The following is a 15,365-nucleotide window of genomic DNA, read 5'->3' on the forward strand; positions in this document are numbered from 1 at the left end:
TCAGGTCCGACTGGCAACAGTCCGATGCTTACTGGTTCTCCAGGAGTTCCGCAACAGTCCGTAGCTGTGTATCTACAGTCAGCACCATCCTGTCATTCCTGAGAATGTACAGTTCTTTCCTGGCAGTCCTTAAGATTCAAAGTCCAGCTGTAATCTCTCACCTGAGCTCCTGATCTCACTACCTTCTTGCCAGCAGACAGAAGGAGGGGACCTAAGAGACAGGGAGTAGTGAAAACAGGTTCTTGCTTGGGGTGGCAGGCAAATCCCCTTCTGGCCTTCCTCAACTTTCCAGGTGCCCTTGCACAACAGGTGTAAGAGGCTCTGTAACTTGAGGGACAAGCAAATGATGATGTTGGTTACAGTCCATCCAGGGGGTTGTCTAGAGCAAGTCAGTCAGCCCTGTGCCTCAAGACTGCCTTTGTCAAGAACAAAAGAAGGGTGATAATCATAGATGACTCCCTTCTGAGGGGAACAGAGGGCCCAATATGTAAACCAGACCCTATCCACAGGGAAGTCTGCTGCCTCCCTGGGGCCAGGGTTAGAAACATAGCTAGGAAGCTACTTGGTCTGGTATGGCCCTCTGTTTATTATTGTCAGGGAGTTATCTCTAAATCTATCTGTGTCCATGACTGGGGGACAGAAGACTCACAGGCGCACTTGCCAGAAAAGGGAGGGGGGAAGGGAACAAAAAGGAAAAGTAATAATAATAAATAAGAAAAAATACCACAGTGGAAACGATGTGAGGAGGAAAGTGAATTTACTAATTATAATAGCAGAAATAGAAGTTGTCACTGCTTTATGCGCTGGTTCGGCCTGGTTTTGTGACTAATGGGGCAAGGGGACCCATGGACCCATGCCCCAGGAAAGGGGGAAGGGGAAAAAGGGGAAAGGGTAGGGAGATGGGCCTAAAAGGAAAACAGCAGCAATGATCTGAGGAGGAAAGTTAATTTACTTAATATGATATGGAATGCAAGGTAACACAATATAATACAATATAATTGGAATTGAAGCTAATAAATAAAATGAGAGAGAGAGTGTCCAAAAACCAAAGGCCTTACTCTAATTCTGAAGGTGAGATGGCTAGGGAGTACACACTGCAGAGATGAGCAGAAAGGGAAAAAGAGAGATGTCTTGTGATCTGTGAAGAGTTTTATCTTTCCCTCTGAATGGAAAATGGAAATGCAAAGTCCCCTGGGGTATGTAGTTCTTCTTCTCTTCTGAGAACCAGGTACCCATAACTCTCAACAATCCACAGAACTGGAGCATTAACTCTGTAACTCACAGTGCACTACAGGATGTTATGATGTGGAATACCAATAACAAAAGCCATAAAATCATGACAAAGACCGGATCCAGCAATGACCCCTGGGGAACATTGCTAGTTACAGGCCTTTGTCTCGATCCAATTACTGGAGGAGATGGTTCGACATATATATATACCCAGAGGAAGATTAAGGCAGCAAACGAGGAGAGAAATCCTAGCAAACCATTTACAAAGCAGGGATAGTCACCATCAGGGATCGAGCAACATCTCATTGGTCCATGGGGAGGCAGCAAGTTGGTCAGCAACATCTTGTTGACCTGCACGGCTGCAGTTCGGTGCAGGGGGTACCCATTCTTCCTCGTAACTCTTCAGATTTTTATCCTTTCCATAGTGTCCTATTGGTTGCCAGGGGCAGCAGCTGGTTGCCAGGGGCATTTCTGTTTAGTTTGTCAGGGGTGATGGTATTTGCAACAGCATATCCATAGTATCCATTGGGTAATCAGCAGTTGATCACGTGATTGTCACATGGTGGGCTGCTGGGTATGCACACTGCATGGTGATCCTTTCTTCCAAGATGACCCCCATAAGTCAGCTTGAATGCCCAAAAGAAGCAACAGCCTAAAACATACGCCCAGCCACGTATGTTTCTCTTACAGCTGTGATCATGGTAACCATTAGCCCCAAAAGCTTGTTGAGCAGGTTATGTCTCAGATGGGTGCCACTGAACAAGCTTTGAGACAAAAATTGTTCCAGCTTCTTACAGCTTCCAACCAGACTCTGCACTGCTGATCACAGCCCTCTGAGCTCTGCCAGTCAGCCAGTTCTCAATACACTTCATCATCCATTCATCTATCCCACACTTCCTAAGTTTCATAACAAGGATGTTGTGGGAGACTGTGTCAAATACCTTGCTGAAGTCAAGGTACACAACCTTGAAAGTGGAAGTTCTCTTTCACTTGCTTGGAGAGAGTATCCAGAACAAGCTATTCCATCACCTTTCCAGGGATGGAGGTGAGGCTGACTGGCCTGTAGTTTCCTAGATCCTCCTTCTTGCACTTTTTGAAGACTGTAGTGACATTGGCTCTAGTCTTCAGGCACCTCTCCTGTTCACCAAAACCTTTCAGTGATGATAGAGAGCAGTTCAGCAATCACCTTTGCCAGTTCTCTCAGCACATTAGAGCATCCTGTCAGGGCCCATGGATTTGTGTTTGTTGGTTTTTGGCTAGACGCTCTCTGACCAGATCCTCCTTGATCAAAGGGAAGTCTTCCTTTACCCAGACTCTCTCTCTTACTTCCAGGATCTGGGATTCCTGATGGCTAGTCTTAGCATTAAAGACTGAAGCAAAGAAGGCATCTAGAATCTCTGCCATCTCAGCATCCCCTGTTACCATGGCACCCACCTCATTTAGTAGGGGACCTACTTTTTTCATGGAATCATAGAATCATAGATTTCATAATATTCATATTCTTTTTCAAAAAGGAAAAACAAATCCCAAACAAACTAAAAAAGCCTCAGATATTGATATAACAGAATCACAGAACGGCCTGGGTTGAAAAGGACCACAATGCTCATGTAGTTTTAACCCCCCCGCTATGTGCAGGGTCGCCAACCAGCAGCCCAGGCTGCCCAGAGCCACATCCAGCCTGGCCTTGAATGCCTGCAGGGATGGGGCATCCACAGCCTCCTTGGGCAACCTGTTCAGTGCGTCACCACCCTCTGGGTGAAAAACTTCCTCCTCATATCCAACCTAAACCTCCCGTCTCAATTTAAAACCATTCCCCCTTGTCCTATCACTACCCACCCTCATAAACAGCCATTCCCCCTCCTGTTTATGTGCTCCCTTCAAGTACTGGAAGGCCACAATGAGGTCTCCCCGGAGCCTTCTCTTCTCCAAGCTAAACAATCCCAGTTCCCTCAACCTTTCCTCACAGGAGAGCTGCTCCAGCCCTCTGACCATCTTAGTGGCCCTCTACTGGGTCCGCTTTAAGAGCTCTATGTCCTTCCTGTACTGGGGGCCCCAGGCCTGGATGCAGTACTGCAGATGGGGCCTCACAAGAGCTGAGTAGAGGGGCACAATCACCTCTCTCTGGCTGGTGGCCACCCCATTTTTAATGCAGCCCAGAACACAGTTGGCCTCCCAGGCTGCAAGTGCACACTGCTGGCTCATGTCAGCAACATGTTTTTTTCCTATTCTTCCTTTTACTATCAACATACTTTAAAACAAAAACAAAAACAAAAAAGAACACAGGAAAAATGTCCAGGTGGAGGCTGGTGTCCCTCAGGGGTCTGTCTTGGGACCGGTGCTCTTCAACATCTTCATCAATGACATTGATGACGAGCTTGAGTGCACCCTCAGCAAGTTTGCTCATGACACCAAGCTGAGAGGTGCAGTTGACATGCTAGAGGGAAGGGATGCCATTCAGAGAGACCTCAACAAACTCAAAAAGTGGGCCTGTGTGAACCTAATGAGGTTTTGCACTTGGGTCGGAGTAATCCCAGATACATATACAGACTGGGAGAAGAAGTCCTTGAGAGCAGCCCTGCAGAGAAGGACCTGGGGGTCCTGGTGGATGAAAAACTTAACATGAGCCAGCAGTGTGCGCTTGCAGCTTGGAAGGCCAGCTGTGTTCTGGGCTTCATCAGCAGAGGGGTGACCAGCAGGGACAGGGAGGTGAATGTCCCCCTCTACTCTGCCCTTGTGAGACCCCATCTGGAGTACTGCATCCAGGCCTGGGGCCCCCAACACAGGAAGGATGTGGAGCTCTTGGAGCAGGTCCAGAGGAGGGCCACTAAGATGCTGTCGCCGGTTTACGGGCTGGTCCGGCCCGGTTCCGTGACTAGTGGGGAGGAGGGATTTTTTTCAAAATCCGCGCCTCCGGAAAAGGGAAACAGGGGACCCCCCCCAAAAAAAATGAATAATTAAAAAAACCAGCGGCAACGATGTGAGGAGAAACAAACTAATTTACTAAATATAGTATCGGAATGCACGCTAACACTCTATAATACAATATAATTCAATATAATTGTTAATAAAATCAAATATAATTGAGAGAAGGATTGTCCGAGAGCTAAAGGCCTTACACTAATACTGAAGCCTTGCGTGCAGTCGGGAGCAGCAGCGAGACTATCTGAAAGCGAGCACGACGAGACGAGAAGAAAGGAAAGACCTACAGGCCTCATATCTGTTCCCCTGAGCAGGAATGATAACAGTACTCGAACAGTCTTCTGGGGAACGTAGTTCTTCTTCTCTTCTGGACAAGTACCTGGAACTAGAGCATTTGCTCTTTAACTCCCAGTACACTGCATGATGTTATGATGTGGAATACCGATAACCAAAAATCACAAAACCATGACAGATGCTCAGAGGGCTGGAGCACCTCCCCTACAAAGACAGGCTGAGGGAGCTGGGCTTGTTGAGCCTAGAGAAGAGAAGGCTGCGGGGTGACCTCATTGCAGCCTTCCAATATTTAAAAATGGATTATAAACAGGAGGAGAATCGACTTTTTACATGGATAGATAGTGATAGGACAAGGGGGAATGGTTTTAATCTCAAGGAGGGATGATTTAGATTGGACATCAGGGGGAAGTTCTTTACAGAGAGAGTGGTGAGGTGCTGGAACAGGCTGCCCAGAGAGGTTGTGGATGCTCCGTCCCTGGAGGCATTTAAGACCAGGTTGGATGGGGCCCTGGGCAGCCTGTTCTAGTACCAGATCTAGAAATTGGTGGTCCTGCCTGTGGCAGGGAGGTTGGAACTTGATGATCTTTGGCGTCCCTTCCTACCCAAGCCATTCAATGATTCTATGGTTGCATCCCTACAGGCGTTGACAACATTCCTATATTCTTCCCAGGTGGACAGGCCCTTTTACCATATTTCATGAACTTTCTTTCCTTTTAGTTTATCCATGTGTTCCTTGCTCATCCACACAGGCCTCTTGCCACGTTTCCCTGATTTCTTACTCTTAGATATGTACTGATCTTGAGCTTGGAAGAAGTGGTGTTTAAGCACCAACCAGCTCTCATGGGCCCCGTTACCTTCTAATGCTCTAGCCCATGGGATACCTCCAAGTAGTTCTTCAAAGAGGTCAAAGTTTGCTCTCCTGAAGTCCAGGGTAGCAATTCTACTTATTTGCTTCTTCCACACAAGATCTTGAACTCCACTATCACATGATCGCTGCATCCCAAGCTGCCCCCAACCTTCACATCCCCGACTACTCCTTGTTAGTAAAAACAAGGTCAAGTAGCACACCCCTCCTTGTCAGCTCCTCTACCACCCGTGTCAGAAAGTTATCATCAACACATTGCAGGAACTGCCTGGACCTTGTGTGCCTGGATGTATTGCTTATCCAACAAATATCAGGATGGTTGAAGTCCCCCATAAGAACCTGTGCCGGGGATTGAGAGGCTACTTCCATCTGTTTGTAGAAGGTCTCATCCACCTCCTCCTCCTGATTAAGTGGCCTGTAGTACACACCCACAGCAGTGTCACCTATGTTAGCCTGCCCCTTAATTCTTACCCACAAGCTTTCTACTTGTTCATCATTCCCCCCCAAGTGGAGGTTGATGCATTATAGTTAATCTCTCACATAGAGCAACTCCACCACCTTGCCTTGCCAGCCTGTCTTTCCTAAAGAGGACATAGCCATCCATGGCAGAATTCCAGTTATGTGAATAGTCCTATCATGTTGTCACCAAGTTATCTCTAGATCTATCTGTGTCTGTGACAGGGGGACAGCAGGCCCACAGGCTGATGGTTTACAGGCCGGGTCGGCTTGGTTCTGTGACTAATGGGGCAGGGGACCCCCTGGGAAAGGGGAAAGGGAAAGGGGGAATGGTAGGGAGATGGGAGATGGGCCTAAAAATAGAATAGCAACAACGATCTGAGGAGGAAAGTTAATTTACTAAATATGATATTGGAATGCAAAATAACACACTATAATACAATATATAATTGGAACTGAGGCTAATAAATCAAATAAAATGTGAGAGAAAGAAGTGTCCGAAACCAAAGGCCTTACTCTGAACTGAAGGCGCACAGCTGGGGAGCAGACCCACACACTGCCAGGCAGTGAGAGAGAGCGAGTCCCGTCACTTGAAGGTCTTATCTTCCCCTCTGAATGCAAAGTCCCCTGGGATATGTAGTTCTTCTCTTCTGAGAACCAGGTATCCGGAAAGTTGTCAGCCCATGGAACTGGAGCATTAACTCTTTAATTCTCCGAGCTTTACATGATGTTATGATGTGGAATATTGATAGCAAAAATCATAAAACCATGACACGTTTCTATGATCTCAATGAGATCATGGCCCTGTAAATACACACAGATCTCTAGTTCTTACTGTTTATTTCCCATGCTGTGTGCATTGGTATACCGGCACTTCAGGGAGGCAGAGGGTGCAGGTATCTCTAGAGGGATGCAAGAAAGCTTAAGCTGGGCTATTGGCAATGTTATCTTCTCCAAAAAGTCCTTGCAAGATAGTATTGGACAATTGAGAGGCTTTTATATACAACAGAGAATAGGGAGTAGATACAAAGAGCACAATAACACTATTTGATAGAGTAAATTCTCAGCTACAAAACGCTATTTTTTAACATAGACACCACCATTAGCAAATTCTTGTGGATGAGCTGATCAAGATGTTCTTCATTTTTGGTGTGACAGCTGTGCATTGCCATCTGGAACAGGACTTGTCTTTCATGTCGCTGTTGCCACTGCTGAAACTCAACACCCACTGCCTCACTGTATTGATATCCACTGTTTGGTTTCCATAAACATTAGGCAAGTTTCAATGAATGTCAGTGGGTATAATTTTTTCCACATGGAGGAATTCAGTGATACACCTCTGCTTCATACGCACTTCCATGTCAGATGCCATTTTGTCAGACTGCCATCTGTCACACACCAACAAATTGTAACTGAATATTCACAGGAAGGTTCAGCCTCTACTTTCATGCCACCAACATCCGCCTCTGATGTCGTGGGCCAACATAATAAATAGGAGGTGTTACTTTTGGAGCAGCTCTCATACAAGGATGTTGCTAGGATATGTAGGGAGAAAATCAGAAAAGCAAAAGTCCAGCTAGACTTTAATTTGGCTACTGTTGTAGAAGAGAGAGATTTTTTTAAATTTTTTTTTTACAAATACATGAACAACAAAAGGAGGACCAAGCAGAATCTTTGTCCTATATTGGTTGCAGTGGGGAACATTACCACCAAGGATGAGGAAAAGGCTGAGGTACTCCGTGCCTTCTTTGTTTCTGTTGGTAAAGGTCAGATCAGTTATCCTCAGGGTCCTCAGCCCCCTGAGCTGCAAGACAGGGATGGGGAGCAGAATAACCCCCCCACAATTCAGAAGAAAACAGAGCTGCTACTTGACCTGGACTGTCACAAATCTATGAGGGCCAGGTGGCAACAACCTGAGAGTATTGAGGGAGCTGCTGGAAGAGATTGCCAAGCCACTTCCCATCATTTATCAGCAGCCCTGGCCAAGCAGGGAGGTCCCAGATGACTGGAGCATTGCCAGTGTCACAACCATCTATAAGAAGGGCCAGAAAGAGGATTTGGGTTACCTACAGGTCTGGTAGCCTGACCTCAATATTCAAGAAGGTCATGGAAAAGATAATCTTGAGTGTGTGTTGTGGTTTTATGATTTCTGTTATTGGTATTCCACATCATAACATCATGCCCTCAAGTCATTAAGGGACAAAATCAATTTATATTTCTGGGGTGACTGGGGGTTCCCAAGAATTGACTGTTGGAGGCCAAAATAAGCCTTACTGGTAAAGACTGGCAAAAACACCCTATTGTGACTGGCCCAGGGGCTCCCTGTAAACTCGGTATTGATTACCTCAGAAGGGGATACTTTAAGGATCCCAAAGGGTATCGATGGGCCTTTGGAATAGCTGATGTAGGCACAGAAGGTATTAAACAGCTATCTGTTTTGCCTGGCCTGTCAGAAGATCCGTCTGCTGTGGGGTTGCTGCAAGTAAAAGAGCAGCAGGTACCAATTGCCAGAAAAGCAGCGCACAGACAGCAGTGCCGAACCAACAGGGATTCCTTGCTCCCCATTCTGAAGTTGATTCGTCAACTAGAAAGTCAAGGAGTGATCAGCAGAACCCACTCACCTTTTAACAGCCCCATATGGCCAGTGCGTAAAGCCAGTGGAGAATGGAGGCTGACGGTAGACTACTGTGGCCTGAATGAAGTCACACCCCCGCGGAGTGCTGCTGTGCCGGACATGCTAGAACTCCAATATGAACTGGAGTCAAAAGCAGCCAAGTGGTATGCCACCACTGACATCGCTAATGCCTTTTTCTCCATTCCTTTGGCTGCAGAATGCAGGCCACAGTTTGCTTTCACCTGGAGGGGCGTTCAGAATACCTGGAACTGTTTGCCCCAGGGGTGGAAACAGCCCAACAATTTGCCATGGGTTGATTCAAGCTGCACTGGAACAGGGTGGTGCTCCTGAGCACCTGCAGTACATTCATGATATGGTTGTGTGGGGCAACACAGCAAGGGAAGTTTTCAAGAAAGAAATACAAGAAAGAGAGCAAATAATCCAAATCCTTCTTCGTGCTGGTTTTGCTGTTAAGAGAAGCAAACTGAAAGGTCCTGCCCAGGAGATTCAGTTCCAAAGTATAAAGTGACAAGATGGACATTGTCACATCCCGACAAATGAATAAAATCACTGCCATGTCTCTGCCCACTAGCAAGAAAGTAACTCAATATGAACACAGCACTGGAGGTGCAGCCTCACCAGTGCTGAGTACAGAGGTACAATTAGGTCCCTGTTCCTGCTGGCAACACTGTTTCTGACACAAGCCAGGATGCCATTGACCTTCTTGACCACCTGGGCACACTGCTGGCTCATGTTCAGCAAAGCATCAATCAACACCCCCAGGTCCATTTCCTCTGCACAGTCTTCCAGCCACTCTGCCCCAAGCCTGTAGCGTTGCCTGGGGTTGGTGTGGCCAAAGTGCAGGACCCGGCACTTGGTCTTGTTGAACCTCATCCCATTGGCTTCAGCCCACCTATCCAGCCTGTCAAGATCCCTCTGTAGGGCCTCGCTACCCCCAGGCAGATCGACACTTCCAGCCAGCTTGGTGTCATCTGCAAACTTACTGAGGGTGCACTCAATGCCCTCATCCAGGTCATCAATAAAGATATGGAAGAGGACAGGCCCCAGCACCGACCCCTGGGGAACACCACTCGTGACCGGTCGCCAGCTGGATTTAACTCCATTCACCACCACTCTCTGGGCCCGGCCCTCCAGCCAGTTCCTTACCCAGCCAAGAGTGTATCTGCCCAAGCCACGGACTGCCAGCTTCTGCAGGAGAATACTGTGGGAGACAGTGTCAAAGGCTTTGCTGAAGTCTAGGTAGACCACATCAACAGCCTTTCCCTCATCCACCAGACGGGTCACTAGATCATAGAAGGAGATCGGGTTGGTCAAGCAGGACCTGCCCTTCACAAACTCATGCCGTCTGGGCCTGATCCCCCGGTTGTCCCACACGTGCCACGTGATCTCCCTCAAGACAATCTGCTCCGTAACCCTCCCTGGCACCGAGGTCAGGCTGACAGGCCTGTAGTTCCCCGGATCCTCCTTACAACCCTTCTTGTAGATGGGAGTCACGCTGCTAAGTCTCCAGTCTTCTGGGACCTCTCCAGTTGACCAAGAACACTGATACACGATGGAAAGCGGCTTGGCTATCGCCTCTGCCAGTTCCCTCAGCACTCTCACATGGATCTCATCTGGCCCATGGACTTGTGGCAGTCCAGGTGGAATAGTAGGTCTCTGACTGTGTCCTCCTGAATCGTGGGGGGTTTAGTCTGCTCCCCATCCGAGACTTCCAGGTCAGGGGGTAGAGTACCCTGATGATAACCGGTCTGACTTTTAAAGACAGATGTAAAGAAGGCCTTGAGAATCTCAGTCTTTTCCTGAACAGTTCAAAGTGCACCCTCTGGAAGTCCAAGGTAGCTGTTTTGCTGCCTCCCCTCCCGACTTCACCAAGAATCAAGAACTCTACCATTTCGTGGTCACTCTGTCCAAGACAGCTACTGACCTTCACAAACTTCACTTATCTATGTAGTAACCTTTAACTGTGTTTCATTTGTCAAAACCACATGTTAAAATTGCTTCTGTTGTAATAAACTTTTTTTTTAACTCTTGTCTTAGTTTCAGCTGGGACAGAATTGTTTTCTTCAGAGTCTGCTATGATGCAGTGTTTTGGTTCTAGGAGAAAAACTGTTGATAACTCTGATGCTTATAGTTTCTTCTAAGCAGTGTTGTACAGAGCCAAGGACATTCTCAGCAAAGGGCTCAAAGAACTGGGAAGGAACAGGATTAGGACAGCTGACTTAAACTGGCCAAAAGGATATTCCATACCATATGACATCAAGCGGAAGGAGGTTTGAAGGGAGTGGGAGTTCATCTGTTTCTCTTCTACTGCTCAGGGGCTAGCTGGGCATCAGTCAGTTGGTAGTGAGCATCACTTGTTCCATACGTTTTTATATATATTCATAACTATTATCCTTTTTCTCTATCTTAGTAAATAGTTTTATCTCAACCCACGGGTTCTACTTTTTATTTAATTTTTATTTTCTCCCCCATCCTACTGGGAAGGGGGGTGGAATGAGCGAATGACTGTGTGGTTCTAAGTCACCTGTCGAGTTAAACTTCAACAACTGTAAAATGAACATAAAGGTGGAAACATTAATCTTTTCCTTGTAGCACCTCTGTGCTTTTTGCGTATGTTCTTTCTGAAACTCTGCAGAAAAATATAGTGATGCTAGGAGATACTTAAAAAAATACCTTTTTGGATGTTTGCATTTTTCAGGCAACAGCAGAACAGATTCGTCTTGCTCAGATGATCTATGATAAGAACGACGCAGATTTTGAAGATAAAGTGAAACAAGTATGTTTCTTGCAGTACGGAGGTTTTAATGTCCTGCAATAAGGTTTTCCTAGGCTAGCTTACATTTTGGAGCTAGAGCGGCTGTTTCTGATTTAGATGAAACCTTTGTGCAAATGACACAACTAGGAGAAGATGCTCTTATTGGACTTTAAAAGTCCGCTTATAAGACATCCTGTGTTAATATAACTCTGGATGGTGTATTTTCCTTTGTAGACAAACCTTTCAGCCAAAACTCACTGTGCACATCTATTCCAGATTCTGTATCTCTAGTATGGTCCTGGTATTTAATGATCTTGAGAATAAAGAGTATGTTCAGCTGGTCTCCATTTACATGGTAATAATTTGTCACCTGTGTAAAGTGATTTGGTAAAAATACCAGCTGTTTTTCAGGAAAAGTAAAAATGTAATCATAGCTTAAAAGTGTGTGTGGTTGTTTTCTTTTTTCTTTTTTTTTTCTTTTTTAAAATCTGACCTCCCAAATCAGTGTATATATTAAAATGATACTATTACACAGTGAAAATGAAATCATACACCATTTCTTCTACCATGCTGAGCTTTGGGTGCATATATTCAAGCTTCCATTACACAGCTATAGCTGAGATAATTTATTCAAGCCGTACTGAGTATTCAACTACCTACCTTTGCTCAGATTATTTATTTTGGTGTGCACATCACAGCTCACATAGACCTTAGGAACACACCTAGAAGAAGAGTTATTGTGAATGCACTGATACAGCAGAGGGGCAGATTTTCAGATGTCCTTACTTTGGTAAAACCTTTTCTGAAGCACTGTTAACTGATTTATTTATTTATTTATTTATTTTCCAGAAGTAAAGTCTTATATGTCCTGAAGCCAAAGGCCCCTGATCAATAGTGTCTGTAGCTCTGCTGATAGGAAGGCTAAGAATTAAATTCTTCATAGAAAATCTACAATATTTTACACATGTATATATATTTCTAGCTCACATTTTGTTTTTTTTTTCCTCTTTGGGTGGAGGTACTAGATGCCTCATGACAGATTCTTGATTATATCCATCCTATACTGTAGGATGTGAACTGTAAGTCCACAGAACATAACTGAGTAACAGCTTTCTTAAGCAGCCATCGCTTAGCCTGTTTTTGTCCTTATGCTAAAATGGATTGAAGGAGCTGATCTGAGAAAAAGCTAACCTTTTTCTTAGGCTGGATATTTTTTTCCAGATGGATCTGTTCTCCACCACATTTTACTTGATGAATGTGCTTACAGAGTGAGATAAGGAGGGGGATGATACTATAGCTGTCTTGGTCTCTTACATCATTACCCTCATATACAGCTCTCTCTGGGGTGACAGCATTTGCTGTAGGCATTGGGTTAAAGGGGGGAAAAAAAAGTGTTTTCTTGATTACTATTTAAATTTGTGTTTCATCCTGCCTCTTATGTGAATCCTAAACAGATCTGTGAAGTGTAGATAATTTTATTCAGGATTTCAAATTGCTCTGACACAACTGCATGCCTTCTTGGAATCTGTGGTGGTGATAACTCTTACTTTATGATGATAATTTAGATATTTTAACGTGTGACTTTTACTACCAGCTTATTGAAGTGACGGGGAAAAACCAGGATGAGTGCATAGTGGCACTACATGATTGTAATGGGGATGTGAACAGAGCAATCAACATACTGCTAGAAGGAAGTTCAGACACGGTAAGTTTTAACTTTTATATTAAACTGCTCTTTTTGCTTGTTGTGCCTTTCTACTTTGAGAGAGTGATTGGGAAAATCATTTAGGAAGCTTTCTATTTTATATCTCCAGTGAAATTCCTCTGAAGGAAATGGGGAGGACCAGGGCAGATTTTCTGTCTTGTCCATATCTTAGAGTAGGCTGAACCTTGCAAATGTTGTCCTGCAATCTTCTAGCTTTTATTTGTGTGCAACTATTTTAACTCTACTCCAAAACTTGATGCTCTGTGGGACATTGTCCTGTTTTATTCTAACCTGTTTGTAGTTCATAGAATCGTTTGAGTTGGAAGAGACTTTTAAAGGTCATGTAGTCCAACTCCCCTGAAATGAACAGGGACATCTACTGCTCGATCAGGTTGCTCAGAGACCTGTCCAGCCTGACCTTGTGTCAACAGTTTATGGGCTGGTTCGGCCCGGTTCTGTGACTAGTGGGGTGGAGGGATCCACGGATCTGCACCTCCAGAAAAGGGAAACAGGGGACCCCAAAATAATTAAAAACATCAGCAATGATCTGAGGAAAAACAAACTAATTTACTAAATATGGTATCGAAATGCAAGATAACACACTATAATACAATATAATTAGAATTGAAGCTAATAAATCAAATATAATGAGAAAGAGTGTCTGAGAACTGAAGGCCTCACCATACTGCTGAGGTGAGATCCATGGTTGGGTCAAGCAGCAGGGAGGAGAGCCGAAGGAAAAGAGAACAGGTGACCTTGCCAGAGGTTATATCTCCTCTCTGACTGCAAAGTGTTCTGGGGAATGTAGTTCTTCTTCTCTTCCGGACAGGGTGCCCAGAACTGGAGCATTAACACTTTACCTCCCAGTGCATTACATGATGTTATGATGTGGAATACCGATAATCAAACATCATAAAACCATAACACCTTGAACGCCCATTCACCACTTCTCTGGGCATCCTGTTCCAGTGCTTCAGTACCCTGTAGTTACTCTGAAGTACCTCCATAACCATGAGACCTGAAACTAGGTGATACTGTGCTACAAAAAGCAATCTTTATAAACCTAAAAGGGGGGGAAAGCGTGAAGTCGTAACTTCTGAAGGAATACATTAACAAATATTGAGGTTGGAGAAGGCTTCTACATCTGAAAGATGAATTGAAAACTAGTAATGTCAGAAGAGGATACAGCAATAGCTTTTGTCATTGCGTTGTTCATCAGTTTGAATTAATTGAGAAACAGAGAAAAGTGAACTGTGTATAACAATGTCACTTACAGTGTTGCATTATGTTTTTTTTTATCCCAAGTGTTATCAAGAAATTGTATATGAAGTTTTTGCTGGAGGGATTTCTTACAGTTTATCTGAGATAGTAAACTAGATTCCATCTCATCTAAATTGGTAGAGAAACCTGGACTTCCTTTCTTAGTTTCCTCATTAATAATAGGCAATAATACACATCCTGATAAAACACAGGAAATACTCAACATTCAGCACTAACTTTGCACCCCCTCAAATCTGGGATACATATTCTAGCTAAGGGGACTTCATTTTCTATCCCTTATATTTGTTGAGGTCATCTAAAGCACAAAAGTGTGCAATGGTGAATGTGTAAGTTGGTAGTAGAAGAGAGCACCTCACCTTCATTAACAATCTTGTTTGTATCTTGTTAAATCTGCCTTTTTTATGTTCTCTTGTATTTTACATGTTCTAGTTAAAAAGTTTTCTGATTGAAAAAAAAAGTTAAGTGCTTTCTTATAGCTTCAAGCTGCGCCAGGGAAGGTTCAGGTTGGACGTTAGGAAATGCTACTTCTCTGAAAGGGTGGTCAGGCACTGGAATGGGCTGCCCAGAGAGGTGGTGGAGTCACCGAGCCTGGTGGTGTTCAAAGAGCGTTTGGATGTTGTGTTGAGGGACATGGTTTAGCGAGAACCATTGGTGAAGGGCAAATGGTTGGACTGGATGACCCTGTGGGTCTTTTCCAACCTTAGCGATTCTATGATTCTATGATTCTTACCAAATTGTTATAAGTAATCATGACATGGAAGAAACACCAATGCACACAGCATGGGCAACAAACAGGAGGAACTGGAAGCCATTGTGCGGCAGGCAAGCTATGACCTAGTTGCCATTATGGAAACATGGTGGGACCATTCCCATGACTGGAGGGAGGGTGCACTTGATCTCAACATCTATATAATCGATAAAGATGTAAAAGAACACCGGTCCCAAGACAGACTCCTGGAGGATGCCACTCGTCACCAGCCTCCACCTGGATTTATCACAACCCTTTAGCTGTGGCCTTCCAACCAATTTCTTATCCAGTAAATAGTCTACCCTTCAAACCCATATCTCTCCAATTTAGAGATAAGGATGTGATACAGGACCTTGTCAAAGGCTTTGCAGAAGTCCAAGTAGGTGAGAGCAGTTGCCCTTCCTTTGTCCACCGATGCCATCACTCCATCATAGAAGGCCACCAGATGGGTCAGGTATGACCTTCCCTTGATGAAGC

General features: G+C 44.8%; 1 protein-coding gene across 10 annotated transcripts in view; it reads left to right on the forward strand.

The window, feature by feature from the left end:
* The window catches only part of UBAP2L2 (ubiquitin associated protein 2 like 2), a 115,005-nt gene that overhangs the window by 22,119 nt on the left and 77,521 nt on the right, over positions 1-15,365 (forward strand). For all 10 annotated transcript variants that reach the window (XM_040655184.2, NM_001277104.1, XM_040655175.2 and 7 more), the window contains exons 3-4: positions 11,098-11,175; positions 12,749-12,859. In XM_040655184.2, coding sequence (XP_040511118.1) covers positions 11,098-11,175; positions 12,749-12,859 — 189 coding nt within the window. The remainder of the gene's footprint in view (positions 1-11,097; positions 11,176-12,748; positions 12,860-15,365) is intronic.

The sequence above is a fragment of the Gallus gallus genome, chromosome W (genome assembly GCF_016699485.2).
Source record: "Gallus gallus isolate bGalGal1 chromosome W, bGalGal1.mat.broiler.GRCg7b, whole genome shotgun sequence".
Taxonomy (NCBI): domain Eukaryota; kingdom Metazoa; phylum Chordata; class Aves; order Galliformes; family Phasianidae; genus Gallus; species Gallus gallus.